General features: G+C 26.2%; 2 protein-coding genes and 1 long non-coding RNA gene across 5 annotated transcripts; 2 read left to right on the forward strand and 1 right to left on the reverse strand.

Moving 5' to 3' along the window:
* Positions 1-1,980: 1,980 nt before the first annotated feature.
* Positions 1,981-14,194, forward strand: LOC123271329 (tektin-3-like). Its single transcript, XM_044737619.1, has 9 exons — positions 1,981-2,097; positions 2,305-2,444; positions 3,151-3,402; positions 3,476-3,708; positions 3,804-3,913; positions 3,983-4,131; positions 5,084-5,306; positions 5,373-5,738; positions 13,742-14,194. The coding sequence occupies exons 1-8, from the start codon at positions 2,074-2,076 to the stop codon at positions 5,736-5,738; spliced, it is 1,497 nt and encodes a 498-aa protein (XP_044593554.1). The 5' UTR covers positions 1,981-2,073; the 3' UTR covers positions 13,742-14,194.
* LOC123271328 (glycerol-3-phosphate acyltransferase 1, mitochondrial) lies at positions 5,882-15,546 on the reverse strand. Of its 3 annotated transcripts, none has more exons than XM_044737617.1 (6): positions 15,363-15,546; positions 13,087-13,205; positions 11,992-12,170; positions 11,062-11,217; positions 7,738-9,634; positions 5,882-6,310 (listed from the first exon to the last, which is right to left on the reverse strand). In XM_044737617.1, exons 2-6 carry the CDS (start codon positions 13,193-13,195, stop codon positions 6,126-6,128), a joined length of 2,526 nt encoding a protein of 841 aa, XP_044593552.1. In that variant the 5' UTR covers positions 13,196-13,205; positions 15,363-15,546; the 3' UTR covers positions 5,882-6,125. The 3 variants fall into 3 exon arrangements, with proteins under 3 accessions (XP_044593552.1, XP_044593551.1, XP_044593553.1); XM_044737616.1 differs by lacking the exon at positions 15,363-15,546 and adding an exon at positions 13,537-13,842; XM_044737618.1 differs by lacking the exons at positions 11,992-12,170; positions 13,087-13,205; positions 15,363-15,546 and adding an exon at positions 11,413-11,505.
* On the forward strand, positions 14,862-15,605 carry LOC123271330. The gene is made up of 2 exons (XR_006510839.1): positions 14,862-15,405; positions 15,536-15,605. It is a non-coding gene; the product is annotated as an uncharacterized LOC123271330 (long non-coding RNA).
* Positions 15,606-16,276: the final 671 nt, after the last annotated feature.

Consider the following 16,276-nt stretch of genomic DNA (forward strand, 5'->3'; position numbering starts at 1 on the left):
TTATGTAATGTACTTAATTCTGATGGTCCTTAGGGAGCACTTGCTCTAGGATCAAAATTTAATAAATAAATAAATAAAAATAAATAAAAAATGGTCTCTAATAAATGATTTGTTAACTATTAACAAATATTTTTTTAATACAAATAAATCCTTCTATCAGTAGTGTACTAAGCTGAAAAAGTTACAAGCAAATGGTATTCCACCAATTTTTATTGACGGATTCCCACTTCCTTACGTAGAGTCAACTAAGTGCTTAGGTCTTCATATCATAAATAACTTATCTTAGAGTTTGCATGTATCAAAGACTGTAAATAAAATTAATTCAGCGTTATATAGTTTAAAAATAAGAAAAAACATCTATACTAAAGACATTAGGAGCTAGGCTATTAGTCTCAGCAACTATATTACCACTTATTGACTATTGTTCTATAGTATTAACTAGTTGTACTGCTGATGAGAATTGCAAATTACAACGTTCATTAAATACAGCGATTCGTTTTATTTATAATTTGAAAAAGGATGAACATATTACACCATATAGACGAGAGCTTGGATGGCTATCAGTAAAAAGCCGCCGAATGTACTACTTAGCATGTTATTTTTATAAATTGTTGAATATAGGTAAACCTAGCTACTTACGAGAACTATTTATTGAAGATATTGATACTAGACATTCTGTAAGACTTGCAGCAAAAAAGAATTATGTAAATTTCAAGTTATCTAAATTTACGACAGCTATTTATGAGTTATCATTTGTAGTTACTTGCATTCGTCTTTGGGAAGATTTACCAATCGATATGATAAATGCTCCCAGTTTAGAAAGTTTTGTCACACAGACAGATTTTTCATAAAACTTATTCCGATAACATTAGGGACCTATGATTTTCCTTTATTACCAAATATAATAATCGAAATAGATTCTGAAGATGATGAATAACGATCGAGATACACATTTAATTTACGAAAATTTAATTGTTGTTAGATATCTGAGTAAATAAAATAAAAGAAAATAAATCAATAATAAGCGAGATAATTTTTTATTATCATATATATTTTATCAGTATTATTTTATAACATTAGTTCATATTGAATTTTATTTTATGTAGTTTTTATCATTTCGATTCTAAATACTTTCTAAAATTGAAAATATTATATTTTTTTGTCCATTTGATGTCGGTTTGATTACTTCTTATAAGTTGCGAGAGAGAAGTTATGAAATCTACTTCCATTTCGGCTGCCGAATGGCCTTTTTTTTTATTGAGTACAGTATGTCGCAGAGTTGAGTAATTTGGAATAAAGATGTACGTGTAACTGCCAGTTTTTCAATCCAGGATAAAATTTTATCCAATGATAAAATATATCTATATATTTCATATATATAAATATACTGGTAATGATAATTTTATCCTGGATAAAATTTTATTTTGGATTGCAAAACTGGCCCTTAAAGTTTTTTACAAATGAAATTTTTTTGTAATAATTTTTTCAAGTAAAAAAAATTCTAAAAATTTTTAGATATTGGCTAACTTAATTTTCATGCTGAGTTGAAGTCATGAAGTTGACAAACATTAAAAGTTTTTTTATAATTTTAGAGTAATTAAATTATTATTAAAAAAAATTAATAAAAAAACTCCACATGTGAAAATTAAAAGAAATTATTGGAAATTGATTTATTGTTAAAGAATTTTTAAAATTTGACAGTTGTCAGCTAACTTAAGTATTATTTTTTTATAAAAATTTTTATTTGTTTAAAACTATCATAGAAATCATCATAATTATGATTAAGCTAACTTCAATATCATGAATAAATATGTTACTAAAATTAAAAGAAATCTGTCAATTTTTTGGATTTTTAAATCATTTAAATTATTATAAAAAAAATTAATTAAAAAATTCCACATGTGAAATTTACAACAAAATTATTATTGAAAATTTTAAGAACTAGGTATTTTTGTTTTATAATTGATTTGTTATAAAAATTTAAAAAATTGACAGCTGTCAGCTAACTTCAGTATTACTATTTTTTTTTATAAAGATTTACTAAATTTTTGAAAATTTATTGAATTTGTGAATATGGAGCAAACTGTCATGTATTCGGTGAGGAAAAATTAAATTATTTTCCATTTTTTTAACAAATTAATTATAATAATTAATTGTATCTTATAAATTTAATTATATGACATAACTTCTTCTTAAATTTTTTTTATAAAAAAAAAGTCAGATATTTTAGATATTTAATTAATATTTTTTAAGTAATTGTAAATTAGAGAAAAAAAAATTTTTTAATGTTAATTTATTTTTTAGCATCTTCAACCATGGAGAACAATTAAAAGTTTTGGAGAAAAAAATTCTCAAGTTCCAAAAATTGGAGAAATTTATAAAACTCCTAAATCTCATCCATGGAGACCGACATTAGGATATGAAAATGTTCAAATTATGTCTTTGTATGTGCAATTTTTATTAAATAATACATAATAGTTTTAAAAAACTAAAAACACGCTTTTTATAGAAAACCAAACTAAAAAATAGAAAATAAATTTTAATAAATTTAAATTAAGAATAGTGTTAAAAATTTCAATAAATATAAATTAATAATAGTGTAAATAAAAAAATGTATTTTATTTTAAAAAAAGCGTGGGGTGCATGGTGTCAATAGTTATAAATATTTTATTGACAGATATGAGTAGAGTGATTATCATTTTGATAATATCTTAAAAAGCACCCCACGCTTTTTTTAAAATAAAATACATTTTTTTATTTACACTATTATTAATTTATATTTATTGAAATTTTTAACACTATTCTTAATTAAAATTTATTTTCTATTTTTAGTTTGGTTTTCTATAAAAGCGTGTTTTTAGTTTTTTTAAACTATTATTTATTTTTTACTTTTTAGTTTGGTTTATTTATAAAAGCGTGATTTTTTAGTTTTTTTAAACTATTATTTGTTGATTATCAAAAATATTCAGGCGCGCAAATTACCCACGGAGAGTTACATACTGACATACTGACATACTGACAAACTGACATACAAGTGAAGCTAACATAAAGCGTGTAAAAATTTAAACTTTCTTCTATTTTCAGTCTTGATTGAAATTGAAATTTAATTGTATTTAAAATTAATTTTTTATCACTGACTTATTTTTTCAGACCATCACAATCAATTACAAATCAATTAGTAGACCCTTGTTACACACCAATCAATATGGCAACCGAGCCATTAAAATTTCCAAACCTTGTTACTGGTTTTGAAAGAAATCCATCTCACGCTGCAAGAGCTGCTTTGTACACTAGATACACTCCCGATGAATGGAACCAAAAAGAAGTCCGTCTTGCCAATGAAGTTATTGCTAATTGTCATTATGCTGATAAGCTTAAGAATACTACTTTACAGTTAATAAAGTAAAAAATTTTCTGTATAAATTTTATAAATAAATAATTATATTATTAATTATATATATAATTTTAATTGTAGAGAAGCTGAAGAAAGAGTTGAAGAAGGCCAAAGAGATTCTTCTCGGATGTTAGGCCAAAGAGTGAAAGAAATTGAGTTTTGGGAACGAGAATTAGCCAATGAACTGGATAGAATAATTATAGGAAATAACAAAATGCAAGAATGTATGAGAACTCTTCAAAGGGCTATTCAGGATGTTGAAATTCCTTTGAGTATTACTCAAGAGTGCTTGTATCACCGAGAGTCTAGAAGAGGTTCTTATTTATTAAAATTATTTCTTATTTTTTGTAAAAATTGTTTAGAATTTTTTTTTTATTTATTAATTATGTAATTGTTTATTAATAATTAGGCACTGAGCTAATTCATGATGAGCCAGAAAAAGCATTATTGAATGAAGTAGAAACAATTAGAAATTGCCGTAAAAAATTGGAAGTTTTTACAGACAAATGCAAAGAACAAGTAACCTAAAGAATAATATTTTATAATGATTTTTGAGATATTAATAAATTTTTTAATTAATTGTTACAGTTAGCAAATGGCCGAGCAATACAAAATGAAATTGAGAAGGATATTGACAACAAAAAATTAGCACTGGGTATCGATTCAATGTGTCATCAATTAAATAATTACAGCAGAGGGCTGCAATATTACGGCGGTATTGAAGACTACGATCCAGCGTAAGTTAAAATTATTCATTGACTAGCAAACATCAACTATAAGTTGACAAAATACAATATAATTTCTTAATTCATGACATTTTTAAAGATATAAGCTCATCCTGATGATACACTTATCAAGAGCTTTCATTTGAGTACCCACATGCATTTTTGATATATTTTCCATACATACATATATATGATATATATAAATATTTAAAATATATGAAAAATTGATGTGGGTACTCAAACGATAGATCTCGATGAGTGTAACTCCAGGATGAGCTTATATCGTAGAAAAAATCATCAGTAGACAAAATATGACGTCATTTCTTAATTATTGAAATTTTTAAAGATATAAGCTCATCCCGATGTTACATTCATCAAGAGCTTTCATTTGAGTACCCACATGCATTTTTGATATATTTTCCATACATACATATATATGATATATATATAAATATTTAAAATATATGAAAAATTGATGTGGGTACTCAAACGAAAGGTCTTGATGAGTGTAACATCGGGATGAGATTATATCTTTAAAAATGTCAATAGTTCTCAAGATACAAGATCATTTCTTAATTATTGACATTTTTAAAAATATAAGCTCATTCTGATGTTACACTCATCAACAGCTTTCATTTGAGTACCCACATGCATTTTTGATATATTTTCCATACATACATATATATGATATATATAAATATTTAAAATATATGAAAAATTGATGTGGGTACTCAAATGAAAGGTCTTGATGAGTATAACATCAGGATTAGCTTATATCTTTAAAAATGTCAATAGTTCACGAGATACAAGGTCATTTCTCAATAATGTATCTCAAGTCTTTGTAATGATAGTAAATTTCATTAAAAAAACCGATTTTATCATATGACTATCCTGGATACAAAATGTTCCTTATTCTTTCAATAAAATAGATTATTTTAATTATTAAAAAAATTTTATATTTCAGTAACATTGATGGTAAGTCTTGGTCAGAAGCGTCAGACGCTTCGATAAAAAAATCCCAACTTATTCGCGCTCAATCTAGCCAACTTATAAACGAAATAGACAATGTGATAAATGAAGTCGCTCAAGAGTCCTGGAAAGCTTGGGATTATACGAACAATGCTTTTGCAAGACGGATTCATGAAATTTTAGAAGCTAAAAGCAAACTTTTAGTTCATTTAAATAATGTAAATAATTTTTACTTAATTTTATCTTAAATATTAAAAAATTTATTTTGTATTTTATTTTTGTAGGTTCAAAATGAAATTTTTTTGGTAGAAAAAAATATTGAGCAGATAAAAAAAGCCGTGGAAGACAAAGCGATGACTATGAAAGTAGCGCACACGCGATTAGAAGCAAGAATTCATAGACCTCATGCAGAATTATGCAGAGATGCAGCACAGCTGAGAATTGTCGAGGAAATAGAGACAATTAGGTCAATGATTGACAGCTTGCATAAAAGATTGCTAGAGTGCGAAGCTCAGCAGAACCAGCTGTTGAGATCTAGGTCCGAGCTAGAAAATGATCTGAAGGCTAAAATGGATGCGCTGTTTATTGACCGCGAAAAATGCATGAGTTTACGAAGAAGCTATCCAATTGTTAACACAATCAAGTATTAAGTAAGTATTATTTTTATCTTATTTTATTTTATTTAATAAGTAAATTCGTTTTTTTATTTAAACTTAATACAGGAATTTAAATTCCATAAAATTATTAATTTTTAAACTGATACAATAATAATGGCGCGAATATAATGAAAAAATAATTTCTCTTGATAAATTTAATAGAAATTTACATCGTAAAAAACTAGTAATAAATAAATTATCCGTAATGATAATTCGTTTTATCGCTCCAAGTTTTTCAATTAGGAAGACACTGATCAGTTAATTAACTCCTAATTAAATATTTACATTTACATCGTATTAAAGTTACTTATTATTATTATTAATTATTATTTATCTTTATAAAGTCTTTTATCTTATTTTTAAGTCCTGAGTTGTTGTTGGTTAATTTTTTTTCGTCCACTTGAAAACTTCAACAGACTCGTAAATCTGGTTAGCTGCCTCGTCGTTGTCATACCCCTCTCGCAAGTAATAGATTCTTGCGTTTTCTTCAGGATGACATTCGAGAACTTGCCACTTTTCAAAGAGTTTTAGAGAATTTTTTATTGGCTCCACACTCAAGCTTTCACCTGAAAAAAAAAAAGTTTATTAATTTTTTTAGCATTAGAAAAAAATTGTAAAAATTTTTAAAATAAATTTTATTAATCTATATTATTAAGAGTATAAAAAAAACTTTGTGTCCATAGTTATATGATAAAATCGTTTTTTTTAGTTAAATTTAGTGTCATTGCAAAGGTCTTGATTATTTTGATTTGTCTTGATAATAAGTATTTTGGCTGCATTCGAAAATTCTTTATCTCTAGATACATAATTAAGAAATGACCATGTATCTTGAGAACTATTGAAGTTTTTAAAGATATAAGCTCATCCCGATGTTACACTCATCAAGACCTTTTATTTGAGTACCCACATCAATTTTTCATATATTTTAAATATTTATATATATGTATATATGAGAAATATATCAAAAATGCATGTGGGTACTCAAATGAAAGCTCTTGATAAATGTAACATCGGGATGAGCTTATATCTTTAAAACGTCAATAGTTCAGAAATGACCATGTATCTTGAGAACTATTGAAGTTTTTAAAGATATAAGCTCATCCCGATGTTACACTCATCAAGACCTTTTATTTGAGTACCCACATCAATTTTTCATATATTTTAAATATTTATATATATTACATATATGTATATATGAAAAATATATCAAAAATGTATATGGGTACTCAAATGAAAGCTCTTGATGAGTGTAACATCATGATGAGCTTATATCTTTAAGAATACCATAAGTAGACAAAATACAATGTAATTTTTTAATTATTGACATTTTTAAAGATATAAGCTCATCCTGATGTTACACTCATTAAGAGCTTTCATTTGAGTACCCTCATGCACTTTTGATATATTTTTCATATTTACATATATATAATATATATAAATATATGAAAAATTGATGTGGGTACTCAAATGAAACGTCTTGATGAGTGTAATCTTAAGATGAGCTTATATCTTTAAAAACGTCAATAGTTAAGAAATGATATTGTATCTTGTCAACTAATGACATTTTTAAAGATATAAGCTCACTCTGACATTACACTCATCGAGACCTTTCATTTGAGTACCCACATCAATTTTTCATATATTTTATATATATATTATATATCATATATATATATATGTATGTATAAAAAATATATCAAAAATACATGTGGGTACTCAAATGAAAGCTCTTGATGAGTGTAACATCGGGATGAGCTTATATCTTTAAAAATATCAGTAGTTAAGAAAGTACAGTGCAATTTAACAAAAGTCATTATTTAATAAAGCAAAATTTTATTTATTTATAGTTCACAAGTCACATGGTGACTGCTAGTTTATTGAATATAAAAAAAAAATTTTTTTTAATTTTGAAAAGTTTTTAAACAAATTTATTAATTAAAAAACAATTTTTTAAACAAATTCATTAATTTATTAATCAATAAAAAATACTCACCATAATTAATAACGCCTCTATCAATATTAATTTTAATTTCACTAAGAATTTCCTGCACAAGATCCCTCTCAACCAGCGATCTTCCCACAAGTTTCCTCAAAGCAAAGGCACTGAACGTATAGGTATCAATAATAGGCCTCAAAATAGTATGAAGAAACTCCATCCTCCCAGAAGAATCATTCTCCAAATTCAACTTATACTGAATCTTCTTCCCCGCATTTTGCACCGCGTACTCTTCATCCGAACTGTCATCAAAATTCTTCGCATACCTTCTACTCCACAATTCTTCCTCCAGATAAGCTTCTTCACAAAGCATCAAAATCCCCGAGTAAGACAAATTTTGTATCGTCGAGATAATAGAGTACTCTAGATTCTCACAAGGCTTCGCAAAAATGAACTCTTGCCTCAGAATATCACAAAGTTTCATCGCGTTTTCCACCAGAATATGTTGATAGACATAAATTTTATCCTCCGCAATTACCCTAGGATCATTAATTTGCTCCCTCAGCGTCGCGTATAAAGCAGAGATTACTATACTGTCCATAACATAGTGAACTACCATCGAATTACTATAATACGCTAATTCAATTACGTTGGGAAGAATTGAAACCGGTTCAATTGAAATCACAACATCTTTTTTTAACAAAGATTGTCCCTCTAATTTTTGAATTATTTCCTGGCGTTCTTGTTTGACCAATCCTGGTCCTAAAATTCCAAGAGCGTAATTAATAACATCAATAGTCTCTCCGCAAAAAGCGATGTCTTTATTTAGCCACTCTAGCTCTTGTTTCATATTTTCAAAAGCTTCAACAAGTTTATCTAACGAGCAACCTTCTCTAAATTTATTAAGCAGCAAAAAAGCTACGACATTTGTTGACATTATTGGCATAGAGCGAGCGCAATCGTAGACAACATGTCTGGCCAGACAATCTACTAGCAAACGATGTTCATCATCAACAACATCTGTTCCGTAAAGAGACGAGGTAGACATTGTAGCTTTCAAAGATTTTTTGTCTTTATTATCTGTTGGATTTAAAAATAACCTGGACTGCTGATTATCAATTGACTTGACCATCTCTCGGAGAGAAAATGGCTCGCAAATGTCCATTTTTACAATCCCATAACTTCCTCTGAGTGTGGACCAAATAGCTTTTATAGCAGAGCCAAAAGTCTCTGGCTTCTTAGGCTGGCCTAGCTGCTCTCTAACAAAATTTCCATCCACAAGTCGGTCGTAATTAACAGACAGTGGAACTATAAGCGCGTCTTCAATAGTCCCGTCCTTGTACGCGTCGATAATTATACTGAGGATTCCACCTTTAGGCATACAAGGTTTTCCAGTTCTTGTTCTGCCGCCTTCGATGAAAAATTCGATATTGTGACCAGCTCGAAGACTTTCCATTACATATGTATGAAGTGTTGCGCGGTATAACATGTCTTTGCGACCTTGGACTGGATCTATACGACGTTTTATATAAAAGGCGCCTAGGCCGTTTAAAAGCTTGCCGAAGATTGGGATTCTCAGGTTGTCTCCTGCGGCGATTAAGGAATTTCGCACGTTGTTGCATAAAAGGACGAAGCTTATTATGATGTAGTCCAGGTGGCTGCGGTGGAGAGGTAGGAAGATTAATGGTACTCCGCGGTTGTTCGCTTTTTGGACCATTTCTATTTGCGAGTCTTGGACTATTACTGATTTTATGAATAATGGGAGAAGTTTGAAGAGGATCCAGCCGGTCAGGCGGAGTAAATTGTGGCTCATGGTGCTCTCCATCCGGGATAGTATTGCGCGAGCGCGGGACTCTGCTTGGGAAAATGCTTCTTCTTCGGGGATTTGGTCATCCTTGGAGGTTTCGAGGGCCGTTTGCTTTATTGCGTCTTTTAGTCTTTCGTCGTTTAGAACCTGGAATTGATTATTTTTAGTAAACATTTTTTATATTAAGAGTTAAATTTAGGGTTATTGCAAAGGACTTGAATTTTTGGGCCTTTTTAATGTTTCATTTTAGTCTTACTGGTAGTCAATTTATTAGAAGTATTTAGGCTACATTCGAATATCTCTAGGTAGATAATTGAGAAATAGACTTGTATCTTGGGAAATATAGAGATTTTTGAAGATATAAGCTCATTTTAATGTTACAATCATCGAGAGCTTTCATTTGAGTACCCACATCAATTTTTCATATATTTTATATATTTATATATTTCAAAAATACCACATATATGTAAAATATATGGAAATTGCCATGTGGGTACTTAAATGAAAGGTCTCGATGAGTGTAACATCGGGATGAGCTTATATCTTTAAAAACGTTAATAGTTAAGAAAGAACAGTGCAATTTAACAAATATCTTGTGAAATATTGACATTTTTAAAGATATAAGCTCATCATGATGTTACACTCTTCGAGACCTTTCTTTTGAGTACCCACATAAATTTTTCATATATTTATATATATTACATATATGTATATATGAAAAATATATCAAAAATGCATGTGGGTACTCAAATGAAACCTTTTAATGAATATAACATCGAGATGAGCTTATATCTTTAAAAATATATCAAAAAATTCATGTGAGTACTCAAATGAAAGCTCTTGATGAGTGTAACATTAAAATGAGCTTATATCTTCAAAAATATCGATAATTAAGAAATGATCTTGTATCTTGTCAACTAATGATATTTTTTAAGATATAAGCTCATCTTGATGTTACACTCATCGAGACCTTTCATTTGAGTACCCACATCAATTTTTCATATATTCATATATATTACATATATGTATATATGAAAAATATATCAAAAATGCATGTGGGTACTCAAATGAAAGCTTTTGATGACTGTAACATCGGGATGAGCTTATATCTTTAAAATTCTCACTAGTTAAAGTTTTAATTATTTATTGTTCACAAGCCACGGCAGTCACATAGTGACTGCAACATTGCTAGTTAAAATTAATTATAAATTTGTTTGAAAAAATTTATGGATTTCTATAATAAATTTTTCATGTGTAGATAATTGAATAAAAACCGTAAAAGCAAATAAAAGATTACCAATAAATATTAAGTAAGACCAATTTATTGGTCATAAAAAGATTTTAATTATAAATAAAAAAATATACTTCGAACTAAGATAAGAATAAATAGTGTAATATTAATTTAATTATTAAAATAAAAAGTGTATTTTTAAATATTACTAAATTATTATTTATCAGCAATTATTAATGCAGGAAGCATTAAATTATAAATTATAAATTACTTGAGAGATTATCAATAAGGTCAATAGATCTTGACTCTTAATTTTTCCAATAATTAAAAAAAAACAACTTACTGTTTGTGATACTCGAGGATAGTCATACTTTTTGACGTTGCTTATAAATGAAAAATGATAAAATATTTTAGAAAATATATTTCCACACGGCTCAACTAGTAATAAATTTCTTCCCAGTAATTGATTTTGTTTTGTAGCCTCGGTGCAAAATGTGCCCTGAAAAAATAACAATAATTATTAATTACAATCCTTAAAATAAAAATTATTGATGCTTCGAAATAATAAAGTGAGGAATTTGTGAAAGTTTCTGACCGTAATCGTGACACGGTTTGAAAATAGTAATTACAGTAATTTGTATTGTTTTTTTTTTTTAGCTCACTATTTAGTCAATGGCTAGTTTTTGAAACTTACTTTCTCTATATTTCCACGAATTATTATTATTTTTATCCATCGCTTAAAAAAATTTTCTTGTTCATTGTGCATCGCACTGATTTAATTTATAAATTTATTACAATAATTTTTTAATAAAAATTTTCATTATTTAAATTACAATAAATATTTTCATTTAATTAAAAATTTAAAATTGCAAATAATCAGCTTTTATAAATAAAATACAACAATTGTGTAATCATCAGTGTTGCATTAGAAAAAAAAAAAAAAAAAAAAAAAAAAACTAACGTTGACACTTGACTATTGTTTTCATTTTTTGAGTTTGTTTATTAATTTATCCGTTATCTCTGAGTATTATTTTTAATTAACTTTAAAAAATAAATTAACTTATCGTGATACTGCTATTTATTTTATTTTATAATATTTGACTTATTGGTATGTACGCAGCGTGTAATTACGCAACAAGTGTAAGTGTGCTGTCAAGAAGAAACTGCATTAATGTAGACACTTGAAGACACGCTTAAAATTATATATATATTTTTAGCAACGCGCCAAGTTAGTTTCACGGAACAAAAAATTATAAATTAATTTTATGCTTACTCTTGATGTGGGTGTGCATGTTTGACAACATTGATAAATAAATGAAGATATTTTTGGTACAGGAGGAACAAAAAGTTCAGCTTCCTTTATTTTGAACAGCGCATTTTCTCTGAGCTTTCTTATTTGTTCTCTGCTTTGGATTCTTCTTCGCTGACTTTGCTGGCCTGCGCGTCTTAAGCCTGAAAAAATTTTATTGTTAATATTTCTTTGAATAATAATTTTTAGCAACTTTGCAGTCACTATGTGAAATATAAATAAACAAAATTTTGCTTTATTAAATAATGACTTTTGTTAAATTGCACTGTACTTTCTCAACTAATGACTTTTTCAAAGATATAAGCTCATCCTGATGTTATGTTCATCAAGAGCTTTCATTTGAGTACCCACATGCATTTTTTATATATTTTTCATATATATATATATATATATATATATATATATATATATATATAAAATATATGAAAAATTGATGTAGGTACTCAAATGAAAGGTCTTGATGAGCGTATCATAGGGATGAGCTTATGTCTTTAAAAATATTAATAATTAAGAAATGACCTTGTATCTTGTGCTCGAGTGACATTTTTAAAGATATAAAGTCATCCCGATGTTACACTCATCAAGAGCTTTCATTTGAGTACTCACATGCATTTTTGATATATTTTTCATATTTACATATATGTGATATATATAAATATATAAAATATATGAAAAATTGATGTAGGTACTCAAATGAAAGGTCTTGATGAGTGTAGCATCAAGATGAGCTTATATCTTTAAAAATGTCAATATTTCACAAGATACAAAGTTATTTCTTAATTATGTATCTAGAAATAGAGCATTTCCAAATGCAGCCTAAATACTTATCAAAAAATTTTTTTATTCTCTTAATAATATAGATAATTAATAATTTTTTTTCTATAAATAAGATTAATTATTTATAATTGTTTCAAAAAACACATTTTGCAATAATTAATAATTTAATTAATTTTAACTAGCCATCATTAAATAATAAATTATTTTTGTTATAATTTATAATTTAAAGAATAATAAACTAATTAATAGATTCATAATTCTTAACAATAATTTTTAACAAACCATCAAGTGAAAGACGTTGAACATTATCTTCAGTATCACGAATGACATCTGTTCTCGAATCCCACTTGGCATAAACTTCTTGAATCCTTGTTGATAGTACATCCAGCATATTACTTGCTCTGAAATAAAAAAAAAAAAAAAATAATTAAAAAATTCTTATCAAATTTTTTAATTTAAATTCCGGCAAATAACAATAAAGAAAAAAATTTAATAATAATATTATTTAAACGATTTAAAAATAACTGTCGATGATTATGATTAATGATTATGTAAATGATATTAAATGTTAATCAAGTAATATTTAACAAGTACTTGATAACTCGGTCACAATAGACCACGTTATCAAATTACTTTTAAAACCACAGCCTTCATATTTATAAATTCAATTGATTGGTACTTTTGTTACAATAAAAATATTTATAAAATAAATTTTTTAAAATTAATACATACCTATAGTTAAAAAAGTAGTAAAGAACACCACAAAAAATGAATATTTCAATTATTCCAGTCATTATTAAGATCATAAAATTTCTCAAGTTATTAAAAAATTTTTTTTAAATTATCAATATAATTTAAGAAAAAAAAATCTACAAAATCATTTTAATTTAAAAAATTTTTTTAAATTAAAAAAAAAATATTTAAACAATAATTTTAGGATAATTTGTCAAGAGTATGAAGAGAAAAACACGATACACATCACTGAACTAAATCAATAGTGAAGAAAGACTGTCATATTTTAATGATACGATTGGCATCAACCAACTAAACACAACTTGAGTATCAAGTATTGTGTATCAATATAATAATCACTTGTACATAAAATAATTATAATTATAACAAAATAAAAATAATCGATGTAGATTATTTATTGATGATATATTTAAAATTTTCCAAACTCATCATCATCATCCACCCCACTTGAATTATAGCACAGTTGTTATCAACTTGGACTTTCTACTTGCTGGTACACAATATGCGGATTCAACAGTGCAGACATTGGCACTAAGCCCATCGTCTTGGTATTAACTTACGGTCATTGACACATACCGTTACTTTTCACATTATTAAAAATTATTTATTAACTAACTTTTTATTAATTTTTTGTCCTTGATTTTTTCTCAACAAAATCAATTTTAATTTTTTTATTTTTTCTTTAAAAAAAAATAAAATTTTTATCACTTGTCATTAACTTTAATTAAAATTAATTAATGACTTGAAAATTTAATAAATTATTTTTTACTAATTATTTATTCATTTTTTTGTCCTTAATTTCTTCTCAATTTTAAACAGTATTAAAATTTTTTTAATATTTCTTTAAAAAAAAAAATTAACACTTGTCATCAACTTTAAAATTAATCAATTACTTAAAAATTTAATAAACTATTTTTTATTAATTTTTTGTCCTTAATTTCTTTTCAATTTTAAACAGAATTTAAAATTTTTTAAATATTTCTTTAAAAAAAAAAAAAATATTTTTTATCACTTGTCATTAACTTTAAAATTAATTAATTAATTGAAAATTTAATAAACTATTTTTTGTCCTTAATTTCTTCTTAATTTTAAACAGAATTTAAACTTTTTAAAATATTTCTTAAAAAAAAAAATTAACACTTGTCATTAACTTTAAAATTAATCAATTACTTAAAAATTTAATAAACTATTTTTTGCTAATTATTTACTAATTTTTCTGTCCTTGATTTTTTCTCACTAAAAAAATGAACATTTTTTAAATATTTCTTCTTTAAAAAAAAAGAAATAATTTTTTTATCACTTGTCATTAACGTTAATTAAAATTAATCAATTGCATTCACTTAAAAATTTAATTAAAAATTTTTTTATCAATTTAAGAAGATTATTATCTTCAAAATCTTTGCAACGATACTCGCTAAGCGCAGTAATTTAAGTGGACTGACAAGAAAGAGACTTATTCTTGTTTCAGTCTTATTGTAACTGGACTGACGATCCAAATACCCAGTATACCCAGCGCAGACCAAGAAAAGGCGAAAGTTAAATGCATTGACTCAATTGTCCGACGTTTACCACCACGGGCACGTGGTTAAATGCATAAATATGTGACAGCCAATGAACTCACACACTCAATTTTTGCACGAATAATCTCAATTGACTTACAATGTGTAATATATATACTTATATACCTATGTACATCTCTAACTGCTAATTGGATATTATCTAATAAACTCTACTCTCAATGCTACTCTGGATGCTGACAAAAAAACATGTGTTAACCTCACTTAATTAAATAAATGTTTACTCACTTTATTTAGACACTTTATCGAGATTGTTTATTTATTTCTTCAGGTATTTTTTAATGCCTCTTCTTATTACATTCTTTTTTTAATTATTAGCAATGTTTTGGTACAAGAGTTTGTAAAATTATACACTCTGTTTTTTTTTTAATGTTTGTAATACCATCACTAACATCTTACAGAGCATTACAGAGAGTACAAGGAACAAGGAAAAGGAGAACTTCCCCCACTTTCGTGTCGAGAAATGGGAAGGTATGTTTTAAGTTTCAAGGTCAGAAGTTGTTTGACAGTTTTCCATTGTTCGAATTACGGCTAATTTAAGAGACGTTTTATCTTTTTATCGAAATAATTATGATTATGACACAATAGACTTTATAAGATAAATTTTACATTTAAGAATTATAAAAATAAAGTTAGCCGAGATGTAAAAATTGTAAACATTTTTTTTATTTGAAAATTATTACAAAAAAGATTAAAATTAAGTTAACCGACACTTAAAAATTTTTGATTTATTTTATAACTAAAAAACTATTTTTAAAAAATTCCACGCATAATTTTTGGAATTTTCTACATGTGAAAATTTTTGTTTTAATTTTTTTTAAATTATGTTTCAATAAAATAAATTATAAAAATTTTTAAATGAAAATTTTCAATGAAAATTAAATTAGCCGACATTTAAAAATTTTTATAATTTATTTTATTGAAAAATTATTTTTAAAAAAATTAAAAGAAAAAATTTTACATGTAGAAAATTTAAAAAACTATGTGTGCAATTTTTTAAAAATTATTTTTAGTTTTAATTTAATTAAAAAACAAAAAAAAAGTCAAAAATTGTTGAACGTCTGCTTATTTAAGTATCATACAAAAAAGTTAAAAAAAAAATTTATTTGTAATAAATTTAAAAATTGGTAATTACAATTTTT

Source organism: Cotesia glomerata, linkage group LG9 (assembly GCF_020080835.1).
Source record: "Cotesia glomerata isolate CgM1 linkage group LG9, MPM_Cglom_v2.3, whole genome shotgun sequence".
In the NCBI taxonomy this organism is placed as follows: domain Eukaryota; kingdom Metazoa; phylum Arthropoda; class Insecta; order Hymenoptera; family Braconidae; genus Cotesia; species Cotesia glomerata.

What these genes read in the sequence shown, in the direction of transcription:
- LOC123271328 (XM_044737616.1), bottom strand. Translation starts at nt 13,610, where the DNA reads ATGATCTTAATAATGACTGGAATAATTGAAATATTCATTTTTTGTGGT. An exon ending in ATCCTCGAGTATCACAAACA is followed by an intron (nt 9,635 to 11,061) that starts GTAAGTTGTTTT and finishes AATCAATTCCAG; the next exon opens with GTTCTAAACGACGAAAGACT. An exon ending in TAGAGGCGTTATTAATTATG is followed by an intron (nt 6,311 to 7,737) that starts GTGAGTATTTTT and finishes TTTTTTTTTCAG; the next exon opens with GTGAAAGCTTGAGTGTGGAG.
- LOC123271329 (XM_044737619.1), top strand. Translation starts at nt 2,074, where the DNA reads ATGGAGCAAACTGTCATGTATTCG. An exon ending in ACTACTTTACAGTTAATAAA is followed by an intron (nt 3,403 to 3,475) that starts GTAAAAAATTTT and finishes TTTTAATTGTAG; the next exon opens with AGAAGCTGAAGAAAGAGTTG. An exon ending in ATTGAAGACTACGATCCAGC is followed by an intron (nt 4,132 to 5,083) that starts GTAAGTTAAAAT and finishes TTTATATTTCAG; the next exon opens with TAACATTGATGGTAAGTCTT.